Source organism: Trematomus bernacchii, unplaced genomic scaffold (assembly GCF_902827165.1).
Source record: "Trematomus bernacchii unplaced genomic scaffold, fTreBer1.1, whole genome shotgun sequence".
NCBI classification, from domain to species: Eukaryota; Metazoa; Chordata; class Actinopteri; order Perciformes; family Nototheniidae; genus Trematomus; species Trematomus bernacchii.
In genome coordinates, this window is record NW_022988043.1 from 25540819 (window position 1) to 25568612 (window position 27794).

The 27794-nt window shown below is 44.0% G+C and overlaps 1 protein-coding gene across 1 annotated transcript in view; it reads left to right on the forward strand.

Annotated features, from left to right (window-relative positions):
• Positions 1 to 2398: 2398 nt before the first annotated feature.
• Positions 2399 to 27794, forward strand: part of stxbp1b (syntaxin binding protein 1b) — a 43117-nt gene continuing 17721 nt past the window's right edge. Inside the window, exons 1-6 of the mRNA XM_034118327.1 lie at positions 2399 to 2500; positions 15416 to 15465; positions 15583 to 15664; positions 16555 to 16631; positions 17298 to 17376; positions 24920 to 25023. Coding sequence (XP_033974218.1) covers positions 2464 to 2500; positions 15416 to 15465; positions 15583 to 15664; positions 16555 to 16631; positions 17298 to 17376; positions 24920 to 25023 — 429 coding nt within the window. The 5' untranslated portion in view covers positions 2399 to 2463. The remainder of the gene's footprint in view (positions 2501 to 15415; positions 15466 to 15582; positions 15665 to 16554; positions 16632 to 17297; positions 17377 to 24919; positions 25024 to 27794) is intronic.

The following is a 27794-nucleotide window of genomic DNA, read 5'->3' on the forward strand; positions in this document are numbered from 1 at the left end:
ATTATTTGTGGCCCATTTGATAAAAAAATGCAAACAAATAATTTTTCCATAGCTTTTTTTCTTGGTCTGGCAGTTAAAGGGTTAAAGCCACATTATGCACAAAACATTAGGTTATTTGATGTGATATCTCACTGATGTATTTTTTAGAAAACAGATTTCTGAGATAGCCAAGGCAATTTGGGGTAATGGGTAACGTTTATCTGTTCTTGTCATCAGGTGGAGCAGTCTGATGATCCAGACATAGAGGACATTGCGGTCGGACTTCTCATGATCAGTGCCAGGTCAACAGATACCACGCTCTTCTGCCCAGAGAGGATCAGAGTTATCGAACTCCCCACACTGGCTGACGCATTCATCCTGCTTTTTGCACTGACTTTTGCCCTGCATCTGAGCTACCCAAAAGACTTGGCCAACACTTTCGACTTCACCCAGAAAGTGTTGATGGGCCTGGATGAGGGGAACTTGAAGCCCAGGGTGTTGAGCCTGAAAAATGAGCCTTTGGAAGTATAATCCTACCAACAAAGTTACACTTTAACAATCACACACACACACTGTTCTCCTCTGTTTACATCCTGCTGCTTTACATCTGTGTTCTGTATTGCATTGACAGATTTGTTACTGTTCAGCTTCAAGTTGAAGGACTGTTTGTAGATGTTGTTTTATACTTTTATATGTATTGGGTCTTTATGGTCCATGTGTTAAATTAACACGCAGAACTGTTCCTGAAAATTGTGTTCACTCATAAGTGATGGTTAAAATACACACAGATATTTCTCAAGGCCCTAGCACTGTTTTTAAGGTATTTTTTTTATTTAAAAGAGTTATTTGCTATACTATATATATTTTGAGTTTTCTATATTGTCACTTAATAAAACAGTGATTTGCATTTAAATTGTCAGTGTTAAAGTGCTTTTGAATGTTTACTCAATGTTAACTTAGGGATTTTGAGTTACAGTTATCTGAAAATATTTATGTAATCGGTTTCAAAAAATGTTTTAAGTACTCTACATTCAGTCAGTTTTGACTACTAATCAATTGACGTTTTTAATTCATATCGCGTTTTATACAGCGAAAAGTTTTTTATTTAGAGATAATACAAATATTCAAGTTAAATATATTTGATTTTCATTTGTACTGTGCTAACAAAATAGCTACTTGATGTTTATATGTACAGTGTTAACACAAATTATTAGTTAAAAGAAACTTAATATATAATGTTTCTTTAACTTACAAACAATATGTTTGTGTCCCTTGAAAATTACTACTAAATAGAACTCAATTGATAAGATTATACTTTAACTTAAAACATTTCAGTTAAGGTATAAGTATTACTCAAAAACTTCTATGTAATCAGTTTCAAAGAAATGTTTGAGTTCTATTAACTTGTCAGGTTTTACAGTGTATTAGCCCTCAAGCTCATCTGCTCCTGGAGGCTTTCATTATTATTGTGGAACTGAATTCCCAAGAGGACATTTTCTGTTACAATGTAGGTTGTTGCGGGAGGCCTACATTCAAACTTTGGTATAGGAAATGACATGTATGTACAGTTATTTGTTTTGTGAGAACAAGTTATTTTGTTCTTTATGTTCTCACTTGTGGTTTGTGAGTGATGAGTGAGAGAGAGACTGCCCTTTGTACATGTAGCTGTGGCTGCCAATAAATAATGTTATTATGAATACATTTGCCTCCGAGTCCTGCATGAACTGTGAATAGACTGTATTTTAACATTGGTCATGGGGTACTTGGAGAGCCAACTATTTTCTCAGGTTGTAGGCCTACTTGGTGTAAAAAGGTTGAGAACCACTGGTCTAATAAATATAAAATCATTGCCAGTGTTATCAGTTGCAAGTGTGTATTTGTTGTAATAATGACGAAAATATACATTTCACAGTAATTTATGTAATTTATGTGCCGGTGTGTCCATGGTTTTGAGTCTGTGTGTGTGTTCAGTGCAGGCGCAGCGCCGTCTGCTTTTTGCAGTACAGTAACTAAAGTAGGACTAAGCATAGGCTACCGGTAGTTTCTGTAGACCTGTCTGCCCGTTGTGTGAGTGCACTGCGCGCATGACCTAATTAAAATAGCGTCCACCCAGTAAAGAAATCCCCACTACACCACTGTGTGTGTGAGTGTGTGTGTGTGTGTGTGTGTGTGTGGGGGGGGGGGGGGGACACGAGAGCGGAGGGTATGATGACGTGTGACGTTTAATCAGCGTTACTCATAACATGAATATGGGCGACACACCCGAAAGATCATAAAGTCAGGGTAAAGAATATACACCTGCTCTGAAATGTAGGTTACTTAAATGAACTTCCCCTCCATAGTTTCTGCACACTTATGTTTACGGAAGTAAATATATCACAGGGCTTTTATTTTGGAATGATCGGACCGGAAGTGCGGTGCTCATCGCACAGAGCCTGACAGCAGGTGGCCCGTCAGTCAGTGAGGAGGAGAACACGCAGCATCATGGCACCACTTGGTCTAAAAGCCATTGTCGGAGAAAGTGAGTTTATTATATTTCTAAGTATATTTGTACTTTCATACAGACATGTTGATATATAATCCATACTTGATTTGTTGTTAATTAGTTCAAAAGAATGTAAAGTAGGCCTAGTGAATGACGGGTTGTCCCTTCACAACAGATGAGGACTTGAGGAATAAGGCGGCTTGCATTATGTCTCTTTCTCTATGTTGATGGTAATGAAGGCCGATGAAGATGTGTTCAACTTTATTTTGGGTAGTGCAATGCGCATGGACGCACAGACCATGCGGCTTGCCTCTCAAATGTAAGTCAAATGGATTGACACACAAATATTTTCGGTGGTGTTTTGGCAAACTGGAGTGAAGTGTATAAAGACGGTTATAGAGCACAGTCCTGGTTTGGTGTAAATCCGGCCTCGCTAATCTTTGGCTGCGGATTAAGGGCTGTGACATCATTCAGAGCAGAGGAGAGGTTTCTGCTGCTCCCCCATCACTATGCGGGAGACATTACACACCATGGAGTCATTATTAATTTACACACCATGGATTCATTATTATTACACACCATGGAGTCATTATTACACACCATGGAGTCATTACACATCATGGAGTTGTTATGATGACGCAGAGCGACAGGTCTGTCTGGTCTCGGGACTAAAGATGTGTTGGATGAAATGGTACTTTCATGTGGGTTGCCTTAAGATATTTAATGGCTTTAAAATACATGAGTATTTAAAGAAGGCTTACTCCAGGTTTCTCTCTGTTTTATACACAGTTTCAGCCAGAGGTGGAAGAAGTATTCAGATGTTGTTCTTAAAGGGGACCTATTCCTATTTAAAATCCACCTTTTCATATCTTTTATACATAAACATGTGTCCCCTCTGTGTGAAAAGATTCTGAAAGTTCCAGGAAAAAAGATTCGCTCACTTTTTGTCCTGATCCATTTATATAAAAACCTGTTTGAAAATGAGCTGATCAGACTTTGGCCACTTTATGATGTCACCAGTGGCGTTTTCTCCTGGAGGTCAAGGGAAGCCAGGCTTCCCCTGTTTTTTCGGATTGTAGTTATCATTTTAATAAATAAATAAAAACACTTCGTTTAGTTTCGGGAATTCTTCTTTGCTGTGTGTTGCTGCCGGCCGATCACTCCCCCATTCTCATTGAGTATTTTACAAAGAGTGAAACAGCGCCCCTCTAGATGTTATGGTAAAACAGTAGATTGCACTCTCTGTTGCGAGAGGAGGCCAGCCGAAATTGGCTTCCCTTGGTGAAAAGAAATGGAGGGATTGACCAATCAGACAAGGCTCACGTCATGTCCCTGCCAACCTGTGATTAGTCAGAGCCATGCCAAGGGAAGCCAGAGGCGGCTGGCTTCCCTTGCCTCACAATCCAATCAAATCGCATCAACTTAGTGGTGCAGTGACGCGTCCTAAAACCCGGAAGTAAGCTGCGCTCGCGTTCCCTCGACAAAAAAGCAATGGGATTTCTCCATAGGATTTTGGAAAATTGCTCGAAATAAGGTCTGTGGAAAACGAACCTGTTAGATAAATGCACGTTTTGTTCAGCCGGATAATATCCACATGTCTACTCTACTTTTATAATTTTCGAATCATAAATCTAATAGATAGATAGATAGCGTCACTGCACCACTCTCACCGCCGTTAGAAAGTAGCAAGCAACTGAAGCAAGTGCAATTATGGAGGGTGGAGATTTGGAGTATTTAATCAAAAATAATTGTACTAAACTTCCGCTACAGCAGCAACTAAAATGAAATCTGATGACAGGCCAATGCCCAAACTGGAGCTGTGTACAGCGAGGAAAAAAGGAGCGAATCGGACGTAAAACGTTAAAGGTCTCCTGATTTAGTTTGTGAATGAATGCTTATTAGAGTTTCGTCTGGAGAGTGCGTGCGGACCTGTCGGTTAGATAACAGGCGTGTGTAAGTCCTGCATGATACAAATGTGTGTAAAATGATACCGGGCGCTGTAATCACATTAGCTATGCATGAATGTATTGATTATTTTAATTGAGCTATTTTTAAATAATTACTTTTTTACTCAAGTACAGTACTTGAGTGCACTTTACTGCTCAAACACACACATGCAAACAGGATATACAAATTAGGCCAAAAATACACACATGCAAAAAAAACATGTATTGATGGAGAGGTGAGGGTGAAGGGGCTTCAGTACCTGGAGGTGAACTGTCACTTCACCAAGTACCAGTCAAAGTCAACTTAATTGTCAATCTTTCAGTTTGTGTGTACAGACAGAGAGATCGAAGCACCGTTTCCCACAATCCTGAATACAAAAACAACTATATATAAAAATATGTATGCAAATATGTATGTACTAGGGGTGTAATGGTTCACAAACATTACCAGTACATTAACAGTACCGGTTTTTAGGTCACGGTTCGGTACGTTTTCGGTACAGCAGAAAAAACTAGAGAATGCAATTCCTGAAGAAATTGCTAGTGGGAATGCTTTATGATGAAAAGCTGACGCTGAATTGCTATGCTGAAATGTAATGTGTAAGAAGAAAGTGAAGAATTTAGATTGAAATGATACATGAACACTGGGGGCTTGAATGTGTGATAAGAGAAGAAAAGAAAGTAAAAAGGCTTGGAAAAGCAGCAGAATATTTGAACTGCAAACTTTTGAACTAACTTGATGGTGAATTATCTGTCGCCATGGCAACGGCATTTGATGACACCGCATAATACGCTTAGATGTGTTGATGGCTGCATCGTTACCAAACCTGTGAAGTTTTGGGCCATTTAGAGCATTTTCACTGAAGTTATGAGAAAACCGTGTTTCATGGTGAGCATTGTGTTGCCATGGCAACGGCATTTGAAGAACACGTGTACCGAACCGAAGGGCCCATACCGAATATTTTCGGTACGAATACGTATACCGTTACACCCCTAGTATATACCTATATATACACAATCAAAGACACATTTATACATATGCACACATTAAGACCTAAATAAAAGCACAACAATCAATATATACAAAAATAACAGTCACTTCAATATCTTTGAGAATGTACATTAGTGCAAGACTGTTCATAGCAGCGTTAAAAAAAAAAGTGTCTGGTGCTGGATTTGAGTGTCTGTGTGTGCGGGGTGTTAAAGTCCAGTGGGGGCAGGGGGGAGGGAGGGGAGGGAGGCGAGAGAGTTCAGCCTCCTGACAATCTGGTGGAAAAAACAGTTTTTTTAGTCGGGTGGTGCTCGACCTCCGGCTGCGGAACCTTCTCCCTGAAGAACGGAGGGTGAAGAGGCAGGTGGAGGGATGGGTGGGGTCACCAGCAATGCTGAGTGCTCTGCGGGTGAGGCGGGTGTTGTAGAGGTCCAGGAGTGATGGGAGTGAGGCACCGATGATCCTCTCTGCAGTGTTCACTTTGGGAGTGATGGGAGTGAGGCACAGATGATCCTCTCTTCCTCACTATGCGTTGCAGGGTCTTGCGGTTGGATGCTGTGCAGCTTCCGAACCACAGCGTGATGCAGCTGCTGAGGATGCTCTCGATGGCGCCTCGGTAGAAGTAGAGCATGCTCTACCTGCTCTCTTCAGTTTGTGGATGAAGTAAAAGCGCTGCTGGGCTTACTTGGTGATTGACATGGTGTTGTTGGTCCAGGAGAGGTCCCCGGTGATGTGCACCCCCAGGAATTTGGTGCTGCTCACCTGCTCTACAGCAGCACCACCGATGGTCAGTGGGTGGGGGTGTTGGGTGTAGGTTCTCCTGAAGTCGACAACAATCCCTTTTGTTTTCTCCACATTGAGTAAGAGATTGTTACCTTTGCACCACGTGGCCAGCTGGTTCACCTCCTTCCTGTAGTGGGTCTCGTCGTTGTTGCTGATGAGACCCACCACGGTTGTGTCATCCGCAAACTTGATGAAGTGGTTGGAGCTGTGGGTGGGTGTGCAGTCCTGGGTAGTGATGTGTCGGTCGCGAACGAGCCGATTATTTTGAACGGCTCTTTGGTACGAACGAGGGGAACCGAGTCGTACTTGGTGAGAGTCGTTCAATCGTTGGTCCGCACTCACTGCCTGCCAAAATCCACTCGCCTTTCAAAAAGCTTGATTTTGTTCCCCAAACGTATTCTGTGAAGACCCGCCCCTACTCTGATTGGTAGGTTTCAGCACGAGGAGTGAGGTGGGGTGGGTCTTAACGGAATACGCGAGAGAGAGAAGTCATAACAACTGGTACAGGACAGGTAGACGACGTGTTTTTCGGATGGAAAATGAGCCAAACGCGAAAACGCAGCAGCATTTGGATGCACTTCAACCAAAACCCAGGCAGTGATAAAGTGCACCATTTGTAAAGGCAAAATATCCTTTAAAGCAGGGTCAACAAATAATCTCCATCGCCACTTAAAAACACAGTAGGCCTATCTAATATTAAGAGTTGCATGAATTTCATTCAAGGCAAGGCAACTTTATTTACTTAACACATACAGAGGGTAAATTCAAAGTACATTCACTGACATGAATGACATGGATATGGCGCCACCTTGTGTCATGTTTACAATGCAGATTATTGACATTAGGTCTGGCAATACAGTCAATCATTATCCTGGTGATTATTTCGTAGATAAACCTAGTAACCCCGCCCCCTTTAAAAAAACGGCTCTTTTGAACGGCTCTTTGAAAGGAACGGAGCCATAAGATCCGGCTCCCTTCAAAGAGCCATAATTCCCATCACTAGTCGTGGGTCAGCAGGGTGAAGCGCAAGGGACTGAGCACACATCCTTGGGGGGCCCCTGTACTCAGTGTGATGGTGCCTGATGTGTTGTTGCCGACCCGTACAGATTGGGGTTTGGCAGTGAGGAAGTCCAGCAGCCAGTTGCAGAGAAAGGGGCTAAGGCCCAGGTTTGTTAGTTTGCAAACCAGCTGCTGTCCACACAACATATATATTATTTTGGTCTCCAGGGATTTCGAACCATTGAGCATCAATCTAGTTACCAAACTGAGCCCTCACTGAGCTACTGAGTATTTTACTTTATAATACAGCCTGCAATTTCTGTGACATTTCCTGACATTTACCATGTATTTCAATTTCCATTGTGGTGTCGTATAAATCAACACATACAATCAAAAAACGAACCAGTTGCTAAGGTACAGTGGAACAAAGGAGCAGGCTAGCAATTGGGACATTTACAGAATTATTTAGGCCATAAGTATTTTTGTAAGTAACCTACTGGGTATCTTTTGGGTAGTTTAGAGGAAAGGAAAAACTATTGATACTCAAAGTGTTTTTGAGTTACTGCAGCGACTAACCGCATGAGCTATCACCACTCTTCAGCTCTCTGAAGCGTCTTCCTGCTCAGAGCCTTGGTGTGGTTTCCAGGGATGAGAGAGAAGTCTCTGGCTCTGGTTGGTTGAGAGGCAGTCCAGGTACCAGGATGTCATCGAATAATCACAAGTGAGTTTCTTGTGATGTGTCCTCTTTAAAGTTTATGGACACACCAATATTGGAAGACAGACATCCCAACCTGTGAGTTAGGACCGTCCGAGGCACACATCATCTTGAGATCCATTTGGGATTGTTTTCTGAGAGACATTACATAAGGTTTATGAATACTAACCTGTTTCACCCCTCTGAATCTCCCTATGATTACATCTGTTGAAATGAATTAGTTATTTTCAAAATGTCTAAATCAAACTTTGCATCTGGATTGGGATCATTCTGCACATCAGCAGCCGCCTGTTGTTTGTCCCGCCGTAAAGCTTCAGGTCAGGTGGCGTCCCATTCTTTCCCACACACTTCCTCCTAATCCTGTTTACCAGCTGCTTCACCTGGCCTCTCCCTCCTTGTCTCCAGCCTCCCTCCAACACAAACATCTGATGCACCCCAATGGAAATGTTTGTTGGTAAATCAAATCATTCGTCCTTTAGGGGAGACACCCCAGGTGAGAAGTACAAGTAATCTTTAGATGTGCAAATGAGGCCTTCTCTAATACTAACTTTTATTGAATTTATAAGAAAAACTGAGAAATAAACACCTACATGTGTATTTTAGATACACATGTACAGTAGATGTATTCTTACTTGTTCTTACTACTACAACATGTTATGTAAGCAATATAGCCCTAACTCTCAACCATGAGAAGGGTAAGATACATTCTGCTCCATCTGTCATTATGTCTTTCACAAATACCGTCCTCAGCCCCACAGTGTGCTCACTTTCATCATGTGATCCAAATGTGTGGCCACCTGAGTGTCTCTCTGTGGAACCAGGACATGTTGACGGGGGAGGATATTTTGGAGGAGGAGTGCAGTGTAATAATCTGTGTGTGTGTTTGTGTGTGTGTGTGTGTGTGTGTGTGTGTGTGTCCGCTGACACATAAACAGGAATAGCTGGGTGGGAGGCAGTAAGAGGATTGTAAGGATTGGCAGATTAGAGCAGTGATTGCCGCGTCCCTTCATGTCAGTCTGACAGAGGACAGATGCTCCCCCCACCTTCACAAGACAAATACTGGATTCTGTCTCATCAGTTTGATTGGCGTCAGCAGCTACCACGTGTCCCTAATATCAATCAATCAATCAATCACATTCTATTCATACAGCCAAATAGCACACAGTTATTAGAGCACCAGTGGAGGAAAACATAATACATGTTACATAGATAGATACAATACATAGATCAGTGGTTCTCAAACCTTTTTCAATAATGTATCGCCTTTGAAAAAGAAATTCAGCCAAGTACCCCCTGATCAGCGCAAAAACAATTTGTTAGGGGAAAAAAGCCTATATAAAGAGGTACAGTACAGTGCTGCACCATCAGTGTCTGATTTATTAAAACATTAACCTTGTAACTGGGAAACACTTAAATGCTACATTTCAAATCTTTACAATCCATCACTAAATTCATGGCAAACCAATTTGAACATCATGCAATAACACTAAGACGACATTAGTTGCATTGAACTGATATTTTTAATAAGTTGTAATTGTTTGTTTGTAGCCTTTATTTAACCAGGTGAAAGCCCCTTGAGATCTCTTTTTCAAGGGTGACCTGCACTTTTTTATTTTCATAAAATAAATCTCATGTACCCGCTGCAGTACTCCAACGTACATTTCTTCTTCTTCACTAATGTCTTCATCTCCTCCTGGCTTCCTCCTGCTCTCACACTCCTGGTCTCTTCAGTGTACTCTCTTTTCCTTTCCCTCTTTCTACTCATCCTGATCACTTCTCAGATATGTCTTTTTTGTTGTTGACTCACTCCAGCTACTCTGGCCTGCAAGAGTCTACTTGTGAAAAGCTCTGTTACAAATGCTTGTATAACTTTACACGTTAGGGCCATGTAGCTAATAAGTAGTATAATGTAGAGCCGATGAATAGGAGTCGGAGGCGGTGTGTTTAGTATGGAACTCCACACTTTATTTTCCATCACATTACAGCAAAGCAGGATGATCTTGTCTACACGCTACACAAGCTAGAATGACAACACAACGCAGGTGCACTCACTAACTCGTCCGTGGTGCAACACACTCTATATAACCCAGTGAATTGTGTCCCGTAAATGTCACCACACAAGGCTGAAGAAAGCGAGCGGTTGCCAAGTGCCCTCCACCCACTGCTCATGCACCGCACCGACGGCGTAGTCCGACGCGTCTGTGGTAATGGAGATGGGGGCCGTGGATGACGGATGCGCCAACAGAGCCGCCTGAGCCAGCGCGGTCTTGACCTCCTTAAAGGCAACCTCAGCCCCCGCCGTCCAGTCGATCTCCTGGATGGGGGCCTTGCCCTTCAATGCCTCATACAGCGGCCGCATGAAACGGTGGTAGAAAGTTACCATACCCAGGAATTCACGGAGCGACCGGGCTGTGTGCGGGCGAGGAAACGCCGTGACAGCCTCAACTTTCGCCGGCAGGGGTGGTGCTCCGCCTTTGGTGACGCGGTGCCCAAGGAAGTCAATGTCAAACACCCCGAACAGGCACTTTGCAGGGTTGATTATCAACCTGTGTTGGCTCAGCCTCGCGAAAAGGGTTCGGAGGTGGGACAGGTGTTCCTCCTCAGAAGTGCTGGCGACGAGTATGTCGTCCAGGTAGACGAACACAAACGGCAAGTCCCGCAGCACCGAATCCATCAGGCGCTGGAACGTTTGAGCTGCGTTCTTGAGCCCAAAAGGCATCCGCAGGAACTCAAACAACCCAAATGGCGTTATCACCGCCGTTTTGGGAATGTCCAGGGGATGCATGGGCACCTGGTGGTATCCACGCACCAGGTCCACCTTAAAAAACACCAGCCTACCCGCCAGGTGCGCCGAAAAGTCCTGAATATGTGGCACCGGGTAGCGGTCAGGTGTCGTAGCATCGTTGAGGCGGCGGTAGTCCCCACACGGGCGCCAACCGCCATTAGGCTTGGGGACGATGTGCAGCGGCGCCGCCAAAGGACTGTCAGACCGTCGGATGATACCCAGGCGTTCCATGGTTGCGAACTCTGCCTTCGCTACTGTGAGTTTAGGAGGGTTCAACCGCCGGGCCCTGGCGTAAACTGGGGGTCCCTCAGTGGTGACGTGGTGCTCCACCCCATGCTTGGTGGTAGATGCAGAGAAGGGGGGCAGCGTCAGGTCCGGGAACTCAGCCAACAACCTGAGGTACTTGTCCGCACCCGACAGCGAGCCCGACACCCCGTTGTACGCCGCTTTGCCAAGCGTACACACAAGGGAGGAAAACGTCAAGGCATCAACCAAGCGTTTGTTCCTAACGTCCACCAGGAGCCCGTGAGCACATAAAAAATCCGCCCAGAGGAGGGGAAAATAAATGTCTGCTGTGACGAAGTCCCAGTTGAACCGCTGCCCCCAACACATAAACACATAGGCCTCACGCCATAACGACTCTATATAGGCTATAATAAAACACGGAGGACGGAGATCTCTTTTTCTCCCCCTCTTCTGACAGCCCAGCAGCTGATCAGAGCACGGCTCCCCTGTCCTGCAGGGGGGCGTGGTCAGCTGCAGCTCACAAAATCAGACCCGTAGACAGCAAACAACACATAGAGCGAAATGAGGCATGGCTAAAATGCATGATCTGTTTGGTATTTCGAAAACAGAAACGTATAAATATACCTTATATAGGTATGGCCCTACAATATATCATTTAAATATAGCATGATAGGTTTCCTTTAAGTCTTCGGAATCTATCTCGAAAACGTCAGGGTCACCAGTGTAAAGCCGATGAATGGGAGTCGGAGGCGGTGTGTTTAGTATGGAACTCCACACTTTATTTTCCATCACATTACAGCAAAGCAGGATGATCTTGTCTACACGCTACACAAGCTAGAATGACAACACAACGCAGGTGCACTCACTAACTCGTCCGTGGTGCAACACACTCTATACAACCCAGTGAATTGTGTCTGTCACTACCCGATCCGTCCACCTGCCCGATATGTACTGCGCATGTGCGAGATGGTCCGCCACATTGCACAACTCCGTACGGCAACCCAACTAGGACACTTGACACAGTGGCTTTTGGCAAAGCACACAAAGAAAACTCAAAAAACCGAGAGAGATGAGTTATTGTTATTACAACGTGACTTCACTATTATTTAACAACTATTTTTATTGGGTTCTTTTATTTGGGGTTAAGTACATTGTCAGAATAAGTGAGAAATGGATTTAACTTCTGTTCGACAGCTATATGCCATACATTTTTGCATACATTCACAGTAAATATTTATTCAGTATGATAGCTGTCTAACAGAAGTTAAATCCATTTCTCACTTATTCTAACAATGTACTTAACCCCAAATAAAAGAACCCAATAAAAAGAGTTGTTAAATAATAGTGAAGTCACGTTGTAATAACAATAACTCATCTCTATCAGTTCTTTTTCTGCTTTGCCAAAAGCCACTGTGTCAAGTGTCCTATTAGAGTTGCCGTATGTAGTTGTCCAATATGGCGGACCATCTCGCACATGCGCAGTACCGATCGGGCAGGTGGACGGATCGGGTAGTGACAGTGTCCCGTAAATGTCACCACAACAATAAATATAAAATCAGAAAGTATTTATCAAACGCACACATGCAGCTGTGTTTAGAACCAGTTTGACGGTAAAGGATGTATCCTGGTTTCATTTATCAGCCTCATTGCTGTGATGTGTGAGAGTAATTTACGTGGATTTAATAGTACCGCATAGTTTAGCAAATAAAAGTGATCGATCTCCTAGCTAGCGCTGTCTGCGTAGTATTTTGTAACGTAACGCCCCAAACAGCGACCGTCTGTTAAACGCTATCGATTCAAACGGCAGCGCTTTATTAATACTTTGTTTCAAGCTCTCGTCCTTAGTAAAAACAAAACTAGTGGAAGGGGAAATGCTCCCAGGGGAAGCTGATCCACCTTCAGGTGCTGGGACAGCTCGGTCTCTCTGCAGCGGTGTGAGCCGCGGTCTGTGAACGCCGCTCCGCACTTTAATGCAGGGCCGTAGCTGCGTTTTTAACGGGCCTAAGATGATATTTAAAATGATTCTCTTTGAATTAATGTACTGCTTGTTTTGTTGCCTGAGAAGCTTGTGGACATAGTGTAGGTTTGTTTCTACAAGTACAGTTTTAGGGACACAAAAGTTAGGGGGGCAGCTGGGGGGGGGCAATGCCAGGGGCGCTGCAGCACCCCCTAGCGGCAGGCAGGCGGTGCGGAGCTCCCCTGTCTGCACATTTATTTTATTTTTGTTTTATATATATTTATTTCATTTAATTGTGCCTGAGATTATATTTTATATTATATATTATTATTCAAATGATAATTTTAAACTATATAATAAATTATTTTGCTTCAGGGAAGAAAAATAAATACGTTTTTTGTTAGTTTTTAGTCGGCTACTTTTAACGTGACGCACAACAACACAAGTAACTGACATGGCGCTTAACTAATCCTAACAAACGAGATCTCGCTAAGCGGTCCTACGACGCTGGTTATCAACTCTGTAAATCAAGCAAGGGTTTCTCCGTCCAGCTGAGAGCGCGTTCACGTGAAAGGGGCGGGGTTAGCTACATTTGACCAATCACAAACAGGGACAAGTGTACTGACAGCGCAGCGTCATACTTCATTAATGAAAAGTAAACTAATATTAGACAAATATGAATTTTAAACATCCATGACTTAAACATATAATCCAGGATACAAGCCACATAGTTTCACCTGCAAGGTGAATACAGAACAACTGGTTAAAAAATAAATAAACTACAGAGTGTTTGAAAGCGTACAACAGTTTTATGATACTGCCCCATCTAAGACACGAGTGGATCTGACTTTAATTACATTTGAGTTGAGTGTTTCGTCAACTTAATGTGTTGCTTAAAATAATACTTCTGCATACAGTATATGTGACAATGTAAGTGATGCACGGCCAGATACGGCTCAAGAAGCTGACTCAGATAAGGAAATATTGTGATATTATATGATCGATGATCTGATTGATGATGTGATATGAATGATAAGTGCGACACGTCGGCGTCTTCTCTGCAACGGCAGTTTAAACTGTATTTCCTTTATCCTGTAATATGACTTGATAGATTTAAACTCCGCACACTGAGCTCTGATTGGTCAGCAGGCGTTGCTTTCACTGAGTTGATCTCTTTTCTATAGACGCCGGGGGCGGGCAGCGTCAGGTAAAAAAAAGTTATTTAGCCTTCCCAAACCTGAGCCTCACACGCCGCCTATGATTGCTGCTGCAGCCGTGCATAATCTGTGTAATATGTAGCCAATAAATTCCACATTGTTGGTAAAATAATATTTTCCATCTTTGTAGTGTGTGTGCTCGCGCTTTTGTGCGTGCTCTATAGTGCCCGTAATAGTGTTCACTGGAGTCCATTGTTATGCCACTGTGTGTGTGTGGTTTTGCCACACACACACAGTGGCCCCCGTTGGTGCGTAATTAGCACATCGGACAGCACCTCAGCACCCCAACTCAAAATACCTTCTCGCGCCTCTGGGCAAGGCTCTACAGTGGGGGGATCCCTGAATAAGTCCAACACCCTATTATTATTATATCACAGAGTATATGGTTAAGTTGTGTTGCCGTGGTGATGAGGGATCTCGTTGTCCCTCTGTTTTCCTGCCGCTGCGCCGGCTACCTGGATCCTGGAGAGGGATTTGATCAGGGTGTTGTGAGACCGTGTTCTAGTCTTTTTTTTTTTTAATGTGTGTTCAGTTTGTTTCTGTTGTTTTCATCAAGGCTGTCCCATTGACAGCTCAGCATGCAGGTCTTTATCATGAACTTATATTCTGACATACTTTACCAGCGAACTGTACAGATATTTCTGAGATGTGCTTTTTCAAATGTGGTATTACTGTTAATACTAAGATCATGTATTTTTCGAGAAACACCAGCTCCCTTTGCAGTGTGCCGTCATAAAGTGTAACCTTTGACAGCAAGCTTCTCTTTTATAAGGGAGACCGCAGCATAAGAAGATACAGACAACAACAACAACCAAAGAACAAATAATAATTTATATACATGAGCACAGTGACGTACCAACTGATCGGTTTGCCATTGCACTCATAACAATTCTGAGATCAGGCAGAGACTAACTTCACTGAGTTCCAAGTCTTTTTGCAGGCTAGTGAGGGGAGCAGAGCGTTATTCCTAGTCCTGCAGCCATCAGATCTGGGCAGTACGAGGCAGGTTGACACATGTCATATCTGCAGCAGGAAATCTGATAGAACCAAAAATAAATCAACATGTTGACATTTCTCCTGGACATACTGTAACTACTGAAGAATCTTAAGAGTGAATTAAAGTCAGTCTCCATAGTTATACTTCACTTTATCAAAGCCAGCTCACCACAAGACTGATATCCAATTAGAATGTTTCTTTTAATGCTTACTCAATCCCGGGTCTAATTAAACTGAGAGTTGAATGGTTGTGTTATGTGAAGTCCAGGTTTTTTTGTTGATGTCTTGACTATAATGACCTTTTCCTTCTTTACAGAGATAATGAATGATGTCATCAAAAAGGCACGAGAAAAAGGAAAATGGAAGGTAACGCTCCTGTTATAGTGATTCAATATGGCGTAATTCCCCTATGATCTTGACACTGGATAATAAGATGTAAAAGAGAATGGTGATTAAGCCCCCTGCTGTGTCACCGTGCTGCAGGTGCTGGTGGTGGACAGACTGAGTATGAGGATGATTTCCTCGTGCTGTAAGATGACAGACATCATGTCCGAGGGAATCACAAGTAAGTTCCAGCTGGTCCCTCACCTCACTACAGCTGCGGCATTGAAATAACTTTATACTCTATGCAGGATATATGAATTCAGTTCAGCTGGAAGGGTCTGTTTAAACCCACTATACGGTGGATGATTCATTTCTAGATTGTTTAATTTAAGTATTTATGGATGGAGGTACTGTGTTGAATTGCTCACATTGGCTTTCCAAACACCTTTCATGTCTTTTATTAAGCGTTGATATAAAGCAATGAAGATTGATATCTCATCTCATGTGCATTTAGGAAACTACAGAGCTAGCTCGTCAGGATGTTGTTAGCATTGCTTAGCTCAAAGACCACACACAACCTGTCTGAGTGTGCAGAAACACACCCACCAATAATGGTAAGGTTTAATGGTTATAATGTTTTGGATGAAATCACAATGTCACAATTCTGATTAGTAATATGTGAGGTGTACCCACAATGAGTGCAAGTATTAAGCCTATGCCCTTTTTATTATGCTCACACTAAAAGTTTATCTCAACAATCTTAGTTATTATATATTTTTTGCAAACCAAAATGACTTGTAGGTTGACAATATAAATATGTGTCCTGATTTGCATGTGTTATAATGTCACGTATTAAATGTCTATCAGAAATAAGAGTCCCATGCAGCCACAGCGATGAGTTCATGTACTCTACACTAAGCTCTTGGTGCTGTCCATCACTCACATGACATGGATGATGTTACATTTTAAGATCTTGTAATAATTGGTAAATGTTTGCTGTAATTCAACAGCACTTCTGTTCCTTTGTGCATGATTGTGCAGGCAGGGTAGTTTATTTTAAGTCCTTGTTTGAAGGCATAGTTCCGTAGCGCTGATGATGAATATTGATTATTGTTTTCCCCTGCTCTCCAGTTGTAGAAGATATAGGCAAGCGGCGTGAGCCTCTCCCCAGCATGGAGGCCATCTACCTGATCACCCCCTCAGACGAGGTACCGGTCACAGCCCCTCACCCTGGCTCTTCATGAGTTAACCATACAAATTATTTCAGCATCTCGTTCATCCTTCAGTGTTTTGTTATTTTGTCAAGCAACTGACAACAGAATAGTTCAAAATGAAGTTCCAGTGGGTCTTATGGTTAGTGTGGTTTATGAAGATTTACATTTTGTTCTTTTAAAACTCATGCAATGATAAAGTCAGACAAGATGTAGGGTTTTTGAAAAACTAATACATATCTGCATACACCGTACAATACCGTTTGTTAGAACCAACATAGATCTTAGCCAGGCAGTCGAATCACTACTATAAAGCAGAACACGCATAACATATATAAACAAAACATATTGATTGATTGATTGATGTAGTGAATAATACCTGTTTAACATTGATCTCCATATTTCTAGTTCATGGTCATAGAGTCATGCTTTGTCCCTTATGTGTATCGGACATCATCAGTGTCATCTAGCTCTGCTCTGATTGGTTCAATTTAAGAGTAATATATACTGTATCCTATAAATATATATACAATATGTATATATAAATATATTGCTAGTTCTGCTTGAAGATAAAGTAAGAAGCACACTGGGCTATTTCATTTCACTATCTTTTGAACAGAATTAATAACAGTTCTAGACTAAAGCCCTGTCCTGTTGTGTCAGTCTGTCGAGGGTCTGATCGATGACTTCAGAGACCCCCAGTCTCCAAGGTACCGAGGGGCTCACGTCTTCTTCACTGACAGTGAGTACATCCATTCCTCACCAACAACACACACATAGAGATATATTTGATGTAGTCAAGTTGACTCCTTGAACATTTATATTTTCTTTGTTGAAATAACCTAATCCAGTGTCATGTCAGAAGTGGTTTATGGCTGATCCAATCTTAAAGTAGAGACCATCCAATAGCCCCGCCCCCCCAAGCTTGGAACATGCCCATTTTACAACTCAACCTTTATTTTGATGCTAACCACACATTCATACAGTTTCATGATAGCATGTTGCAGGGTGAGGCCATTGTGGCGGTTACATATTCTATTCACAGACACACATGCAGACAACAACTTGTTTCTATAGGTAGAATACTTAATCATCATGATATTCTTGGCAGTTATGTCCCTTTCTATGTCGACTACTTATCACAGTTTGAGCGTGTGGCTGCACGTCATTGGATGAGACGTCTTCACAAGTCTACAATATTGCACGCTATCTGAAAATGCCCTTTGGAAAACCTTCCTTAATCCAACATACTAAAGAAGGGACCCAAGGTCAGTCACAATTTATGTGAACTAACTAGGGCTGTCAAGTTAACGCGTTAATAACGCGTTAACGCATTTAAAAAAAAAATTAAATTAACTAATTATTTTAACGCGATTAACGCATGTGTATTTTTTGTCCTCGGCCGCCCCGTAGTTTCAGAGCGCATCGAGTTTAAAATACCATCTACAAGCTGATGCTGACAGCCCCGCTCCTGCTGCCCGCTTGTGGCAGACCACACTTCCACGCTCACCGGCAGGCCCGGACTGGCCATCGGGAGGACCGGGAGGGTGTGTGTATGTGTGACGCGGGCGAGGCACACCTTACGTGTTGTTGTTGTTGTTGTTGTTGTTAGCATCTGGTGCTAGCTAGCTGCGCTAACGGATATAAGGAGCTGTTTTCAATGAAAACAGAGGAGCGACATTTCGCCGACAACTGCGCCGAGCACTTGACTTTATGCAGGTAGCCAGACAGTGGGACATTGTACGAAAAGTCAGCACACTCAGCACGGATAGTGCGCGCAACATGATTGCAGCGTCCAGGCAGCTCCCGTTCGAGCATATATGCCTTGAGCTGCACATAGCTCCAACGATCCATCACAGTGTGTCTCCACACACACACACACACACACACACACACACACACACACACACACACACACACACACACACACACACACACACACACACACACACACACACACACACACACACACACACACACACACACACACACACAGTATTATTGTATGAGAGAGGTTCCAGGTTGAATTGAGGCGAATATTTGTAATGTTCAGAGGTTGTTGTGTTTAATATTCATGAGAATATTTGTCATTGTTCAAATGATAATAAACAAACATATAAAGCATATTTGTCCACTCATATGTTGATAAGAGTATTAAAAACTTGAAAAATATCCCTCTAAGGTACATTTAGAACAGATAAAAAATGTGCGATTAATTTGCGATTAATCGCGATTAACTATGGACAATCATGCGATTAATCGCGATTAAATATTTTAATCGACTGACAGCCCTAGAACTAACACAGGAATCTGCCCATCATAATCACTACCAGTTAGCAGGCAGCCTTGGTGAGAAAGAAATGCATTAAGTAGGGATAAACCGATAACGATACCAGTATTAGCCCAATACTGTGCTCATGTACTCGTACTTGTAATCGCAAATCTACTCTGATCCAACCGCACCCGACACCGCTTTACAGCAACGTGACGTTACCCTCTCCTCAGTTTAGCAGGTAGCCGGAGGAGGAGCAATGTCTGCAGTTTGGAAATATTTTAGGATAAGCGATGATGACAAAAGTAGAGCAGGCTACAAACTAAAGGGATTAATGTGCAGTGAGGTGTAATTAATTACCAAGAAAGAACACCCAACTCATTATCCCGCTTATTACATGGTCACATACTGAAGAAACTACCCACTTTACTATTTTATTGACTAATTCATTTAACAGCACTGATCGATGTTCACAGTTCCTCTTCCACTAACAAGTCCTTAATCAATGCCAAAGCCCATACCGTGTTCCTGTGAGTGTTTTCTTCCTGTCTACCTTCTTTAGCCCTTTTTTCATTTTCCCCTCCTTGACTCCTCTCCTTGACTCCTATCCTCGCCGCATCAGAGCCGGTGACACCAGCAAACTCAATAAACTGATTGAGAAGGCTGGCTCGGTCATTGGCGTCAAACTGGACACTTTTGTAGCTGTGGTGGAGATGAGGACATGAACAGGCTGTTGCCCATCATGGATAACCCCACCCCCCTCTCCACCTGCACAGACAGATAACCCCACCCCCCTCTCCACCTGCAGCTGGACAGACAGATAACCCCACCCCCCCTCTCCACGTGCAGCTGGACAGACAGATAACCCCACCCCCCTCTCCACCTGCACAGACAGATAACCCCACCCCCCTCTCCACCTGCACAGACACATAACCCCACCCCCCCTCTCCACCTGCACAGACAGATAACCCCACCCCCCCTCTCCACCTGCAGCTGGACAGACAGATAACCCCACCCCCCCCTCTCCACCTGCAGCTGGACAGACAGATAACCCCACCCCCCCTCTCCACCTGCAGCTGGACAGACAGATAACCCCACCCCCCCTCTCCACCTGCAGCTGGACAGACAGATAACCCCACCCCCCCTCTCCACCTGCAGCTGGACAGACAGATAACCCCACCCCCCCTCTCCACCTGCAGCTGGACAGACAGATAACCCCACCCAAAACATTCCTGCCTACTGCAATAACTCCTGGCTGGCAGAGAACTCTCTGCTCCATAGTTTCTCTTGAATAACTCGACACACTGTACATCTCATATTTATATTTCATTTAACACACTTAATGTATATAATATCCTGCTTTATATTGTGTGTATATAAAGCCTTCACTAGTGTTTTATTGTCAGAGTTTATAGATTTTTTATCTTCACAGTATACTGTATATTTTCTCTAATATGTAGTGCTGTTTTAATTCTATTTTGAGATGTTTAATTTATAGTATTCTTTATTTCTACTCTTTAATTTCTACTTATGTGCAATGCCTTGTTTTGTTTTTTTTGCTAGTGCAACGCAAACATTTCTACACACTGTACAACACACACCTACACACTGTACAACACACACCTACACACTGTACAACACACACCTACACACTGTACAACACACACCTACACACTGTACAACACACACGTAAACACTGTACAACACACACCTACACACTGTACAACACACACCTACACACTGTACAACACACACCTACACACTGTACAACACACACCTACACACTGGACAACACACACCTACACACTGTACAACACGCACCTACACACTGTACAATACACACCTACACACTGTACAACACACACCTACACACTGGACAACACACACCTACACACTGGACAACACACACCTACACACTGTACAACACACACCTACACACTGGACAACACACACCTACACACTGGACAACACACACCTACACACTGGACAACACACACCTACACACTGTACAACACACACCTAAACACTGTACAACACACACCTACACACTGTACAATACACACCTACACACTGTACAACACACACCTACACACTGTACAACACGCACCTACACACTGTACAATACACACCTACACACTGTACAACACACACCTACACACTGTACAACACACACCTACACACTGTACAACACATACCTACAGTACAGCTCCTAAAGCATATCATATCAGGCTACAGCCGGTGTGTATTTTATTATGTGAAGCACTAAATGGTTTTATGAAAAAGACCTACTCGTTGTTTGTAGATATCTACTAAAGCAGGGGTTTTCAAAGTGTGGGAAGGTGAGCCTCCCCTCAGAGAACATAAGAACAGCCACGCCCCCTATGCACCGATTTGATTGGCTGAGTAGCGTCACCTCCTTAAAACATTAAACAATAACTTTTTAAAACCTTTTTATCTTTATGTTTTAAACATTTTTCTTTAAACATTTTTAACATTTTCAACATGGTGGATGAATCCTTATATGCTCCCGGCAACACACTGAACGTCAACTTTGCCTCCTTATTACACTCACCCATAGGCGGAGTTTGACATTTGCGCTTGGGGGGGCAAACCTTTTTTACTGACGTCAGTACAGTCCCAACTATTGCGTGGGGTGCTACGGATACAGTAGCAATAAAGCCAGCGCTCACCGCACTGAGTATGACTTTTCCATGCCCGCTGTACACACACACTCATATGGAAGGGGCGGTCTCTCCCCCCAACAACAGTGCATTACATAACTGTAAAACTTATCATAACTGTGCACATCTTATACTTATTTGATAACTACTATATCCCTTGGTTACTTGAACACGCTACAATATTATTAACCAGTGTCCTACCTTAGTGCAGAAGTAGACGCCTTAAACGTCCCAGAAATATCCATTACTACTAATTCTTGTAATACAATAGCTGAATCCCTTGTATGCAAAAAAAAGAAAGGGAACTTGTGTCCTTAACGTCACACACACACGTCACAACATGCAACTGCTAAAAAATGAAATTATTTCAAACAAAACATGATATTATTCAGATTTGTATTGTAATAATCATTTTATTACATCTATTAAAATATTGATATACGAAATATTTGTATTGGAACAGTTTTAGACGTAGTTATGCTGTAACATATTTCAGCCACTACGGGGGGCAATGGCGCTTTTCCACTGCAGGGCCTCGCTCGGCTTAGTACGGTATGGCTAGGCCTCGTTAGGCCTTGTTAGGCCAGGCTCACTTTATGCTGCATTTCCATTACAGTTTAGGAACTGTCATCTTCAATGCGAAACACAAAACCAACATCAGCCGTTAGCTGTTAGCACTCAGAGCTCACAGCTCCTCATATCTGTTCAGAAACTAGACAAAAGTTAAACAAGTACAAACCACAGACTGTCTGTGTCATGGTGAATACAGTCGCTGGTTTATTTATGTCTGTATAGGCCGTTGTGAGTGTGGACGGTCGGAGCATATACTGCGTTAGCTTAGCCAATCTCCATTCAGAAAACACGCATTTTAAAAGGTTTTTCGCCTGCCGTCTGTCTGCAGACTTGTCAAAGCATTAATTCATGGTTTTTACTAACCGGTATCAGTATGTTGTTACTTCGGCATCATTTTGAAACGTGTATTACAATTAAATTCACGGTAAAATATGTTCATTTTGTTGTAGTTGCCAGCGATTCTCTCACGGAAAGAACCTCGATTTTGGAGAGCCAGAAAACTGTGAAAAAGTACCCGCTAGCCGGAACTACGCCTAGTGGAAACGCAACCAAAAACGGGCCGGGCACGGCACGGCATGCTTAAACCGCGCTCCGCGCTGTAGTGGAAATGCGCCATTAGTGGCACTTGGCTCCTGGGTCAGGTCTCACTTAAGGCCCCTACACACCAAACTGACACCAAAGAACACATCACGACGGAACACGACTGTTGTGTCGCCTCACGTCTCCTGCGTCTTGGCCAAACAGTCGCACTGGAACACACCGCAAAGACTTCAGCCGACGGCCAAATAGCACGTACGAACTGCGCATGCGTGAGTGGCAATAACTCTCCTTACCAGCAGGCGGCGGTAGTGTGTATTCGTCATTCAGAAGAGGCAACCAGAAGACAGATTGCGTGATATATACAAACAACAAATAGCTACATGCTACAGCTCGAGCCAAGCAGCATATGCCAATATGTTAACAGTATCGGTGCAGTGCCTTTTCAGTGGGGCAAGATATAGCAAATATAGCCTATCCTGCTATTTGTGTTTATTCTTTTAATCACACAGCGTTAATAAAAAATAAAAATGTGCATACATAACTGTCAGTTGCAGCCGTAGCATTATTATTGGTTTAACTAGCCTACTAACAGTATATTTTTAAAACATTTTAAAATGACCATCTTGAACAGCTACAACATTAAAATACTTCTAGGCAGATTGTGGACAGTAACAAAGTACATTTACTTAAGTACTGTACTGCTCCACTCCCATTCAGGCAAATAGTGTTTCGCTAAGCTGAACAGCCAATCAGAGTGATTTATTTTGCCGACAGCCTCCGTGTATCGGCATGGCCGAAAAGACACGACTGTGCGGGACACACCAATCTGAGTAGGGCGACAGGATGCTCATCGACGGCCAGACATCTATCGACGGCCAAAATCGGCTTGGTGTGTCCGGGCCTTTAGAGATGGCAAATCCGGATCCATTTACGGACTCAAGGTCTTCTGAGTCAGTCATTGAAGAGATCCGGATCATACGAGTCCTTTGAGTCATATGAGTCACCAAGAGCGTAGAAATCCTACTGGTGAAACAGGAGCACATAGTCTCCAACTCCAAATAAATTCAAATTTTAGAGCTACTAGTGAGGGCGGCAGTCCACTGTTTGTGTATTTGTAATTTTGAATTTGTCACTTGAGATTTGCATTTCACGAGCATATTAAACTAACGTTACATTAACCTCCGCTTCACAAACATGATCTAACAACGTTTGTGTCTTAATGCTTGTTTATTGCAGTATTTGGCTTCTTATACTTGACTGGGTGAAGTCGTCAAATTATCTGTGCACAGTATGCATCTACGTTATCACAAACAGAGCTGACACTCACTGAGTCTGAAAACCATGACAAGTCCGAAACCGTTTGCTCTTTCGCGCTGTGTGGAGTAATCCACTCATTCAGTCCGCTCACCGAATCTGAGTCTGCTGTTGACTCGTGCATGATGAGTCTGGATCTCTGGATCTGCTACAGTTACAGCTCTGAGTCCGCACGAGTCTGCTATGTTAGCACAGTGAGTCAGGATTTGCGAATCTGAGTCTGCTGTTGACTCGTGCATTACGAGTCTGGATCTCTGGATCTCTGGATCTGCTACGGTTACGGCTCTGAGTCCCCACTAGTCTGCAGGAAGTTTCACTGATCCGCGTCCCCTGAGCCAAACAATAACTTCTGGCAGCTATCCTACTTGCTAAAGGCTAGGCAGATGGACTGGGGTACGTTGTAATGTGATTTTACATGTTATAAAGAGAGTAGCGAGAGGAGCAATTTATAGTTTTAATTTGTACGTCACCAGGTCTCAAAGGACTCGGGTTAATGGAGAGGGGAGACTCGTCAGCAGGTCATTACTAGGATCCGGGTTAATGATCCGGATGAATCAGGACTCACCCATCTCTAGTTTCACTTTAACACTTCTACTTAACATGTTCTTATCAAGCTCCATGTCCCACTTTGATCAGCAGGCCTAAACCACTGCCTGTGAGCCCAAATGAAAAGAACTAACATTTGGCATCATAAGGTTTTTTCAAGTGAACAGAAGACCTTGAAAATATTTGTACAAGTTGTGTAGTACTCAAACTTACTTTTATATGTGAACAACTGAATTTCATCTATCAATAAACTGTATATATTTTAATTTAATAAAGTTGAAATATTCATGATTGATATAACATTTTCCAATTTCTTATTATCTCAGTAAGTCAGCATGTTTCTCTGTCTTGCTCTCCAGCGATCCCAGACTCTCTGTTTGGACTGCTGACCAAATCCCGCGCCTCCAAAGCCATGAAGGCGTTGACTGAGATCCACGTGGCCTTTCTGCCCTACGAGTCTCAGGTACACATCGTCTACACTTTTGGATTAGGCTACATATGTTCATCTGATTAATCATCATGTTTGATTATAGCCATTTAAAAAACATGTGAAATTGTAACATGAATTCTTACTTCAGCAAAAGAAGTCCAGTATCAGCTTTCTGTTTCCCAAGTAGCTTGACACTTTGCATAAAAGACTAGATTGAAATATAAAGGTGCAGACAGATTTACAATAGGGGGGGGGGGGGGGGGGCAGGCAGTACTGAAGAGGATCAGAGCAGCAGCTTTAGCTTCAATCCTCTGTCGTCCTGTACTTTTAATCCGGAGAGGGAGGCCCTGCCCTCATCCCTTTAGCTCATTGGATGACAGAACCAATGCTCATATTCTGCAGCCAATGGGAGCTCAGATAAGATGTGTGACAAGAGATAGCACAGAGATTGCTGTCATGTGATGCAGTCAGCAGCAGATGGGTGCAAACATGTATTTGAGTGAGTTTGTGAGTGTCTCATTGTGTCAGCGTTTGAATGCCAGTTTGAAGGATAAACGTCTCTGGTGGTCAATATTTATACTTAATATTTTTAGCTTAACCAATTTCAAGCCCAAATATTATTATTTTTAAATACGATCTTTCTGTCATAGCGGATTTTTCTTAACACTCCATTAAGATCCTTATAAATCACAAAAACTCTTGATTAAATAAGTTTATAAAATAGACAATCCTTGCTTTAGATTCATTTAGTTTTATTTGTTATCTTTTATTTTATTGAGTGATCAAAAAAGGCTGGGCAGTATGACAAAAAATGCTGGGTTACGTATTGTAACCCTTGTTATATTAACACAGGCGGAGCCCTCTACTGGACTCTATGGGTACTACCCTCTATGCAAGCATTCACCTACTGAGATTTCTATAGACGTAGCCGGCCCCGGGGCGGGCCTACCTGAATGCGCGCGCATCTCACCGTATAAAAGGAGGCCTCGCCTCCTGACTATCATCCTACACCTCTCTTCAGCGAGCGGTATAGGACAGACAGTGCCCTGAGTAGAGGGCTCCGCCTGTGTTAATATAACAAGGGTTACAATACGTAACCCAGCGTTATATCTCTCACAGGCTCCGCCCTCTACTGGACTCTATGGGTACAGTGGGTGGAGCCCTGATGTATACACGCGCTGTCGTCCAACAACATCGTTCCACCCTACTGCCCCTGACCGGCTTTTCTGGTCAGCAGCTGCTGCCCCACATTCTCCTTTAACCCGGTTGTGACCGAGGAGAAGTCTGGGCTGCGGCTGACAGAGCACACTCTGCTGCACTTACCTCGCAGAAAGTGTGCTAAAAAAACAGTGCTGGGGCCCCCCCCCCCCCTCCGCCCATAGGCAGATGGGGAGAATCCCCAGCCCTGCTCACTGTGCACCTACCTCTCTGAGTCCCTAAGGATCACAGGGAGAGTGCAAGTGCCCATGCCCCACACTCAAACACTGACCCCGTGACTGAAGTGTGGAGGGCACCTGCGGGGTGGAGGCGTGCACTACTGGGCGCAGCCTCCTGACCCCCTGTAAAAACCGTGACATCAGTGGTTGACTAAAGGCTGACCTGCCACCAAATCCCTCATGGCAGGACGAGATGGCTGCTGGATACACTTTCACTGTTGAATGCGCCACCAGTAACTGTAAGAAGGATAAAATAGAGCCCAACTCACAAGATAGGGGCTCTATTCTCCGCTCCTCACACCATTGCTGGAATCTCAGCCACTTTGGCCTGTAACAGGCTGTGGTGGATCCAGCTCTAGCTGCCTGGATAGACTGAATAACGCTGTCAGACAATCCACCCTGTCTCAGCCTGTCCCTCTCAGGAGCCAAGCCTGGAGAGGACGGCCCAGAGTGGGTAACGCCCCGATTGCACCTGCCTCTTGAGACATTGCCCCCCAGAACTGGGGGATCGCCCAGGGCTGGCCCACCTTCATCTGTGTCATCTCTGAGTACCACAGAGCCCCGACGCGATCCGGTGCTACTAGGATGACTGCCAGACGTTCTCGCCTCACTCTCCCCAGGAGCGGGAGAATGAGACGCAGCGGTGGAAAGGCGTATAGCAGCTTCCTTGGCCATGGCTCATGTGCAAACGCGTCCACCCCCAAGGGCGGGTCGTCGCTCAGGGCCATGGAGAACCACAGGGCACAGTGGCTGTTGCGCCGGCTGGCGAACAGGTCCACTTCCGCTCTCCCGAACTGGGCCCAGATCTGCTTCACCACCTCCGGGTGAAGCGTCCATTCGCCTGGCAGGGGGCCGCCCCTCGACATGAGGTCGGCCCCCCTGTTCTCCAGTCCCGGGATATGGAGGGCTCTCAGAGATAACACCACCTCTGAAGCCCATAACCACAGCCTCTCCGCTGTGGTCAACAAGGCGGCGGAGAGGACTCCGCCCTGCCTGTTGATATAAGCCACTGTGGTGTCGCTCCTGACCATTACATGTCTCCCCTGAATTAGGGGCTTGAAATGCCGGAGGACTAACACTACTGCCCGTAGCTCTAGGAGGTTGCTGTGTCGAGACTCTGTCAGAGCCCAGCGCCCACCTATAGCCCTCTTCAGGCAGGTCCCTCCCCATCCTGTTCTGGATGCGTCCGTGAACACTGTGATGTAGGAGGTCACTCGTCCCAGTGGAGACCCCCTCCGGAGGTGATCCGGGGACCCCCAAAACCGGAGGTTGCCCTCCACTGAAGGGGGGGATGGTCACCAGCCGTCGTTTGTGCCTCTTGGGGTCCAAACGCAGGCTGGAGAACCACCTCTGCAGGCGGCGCATATG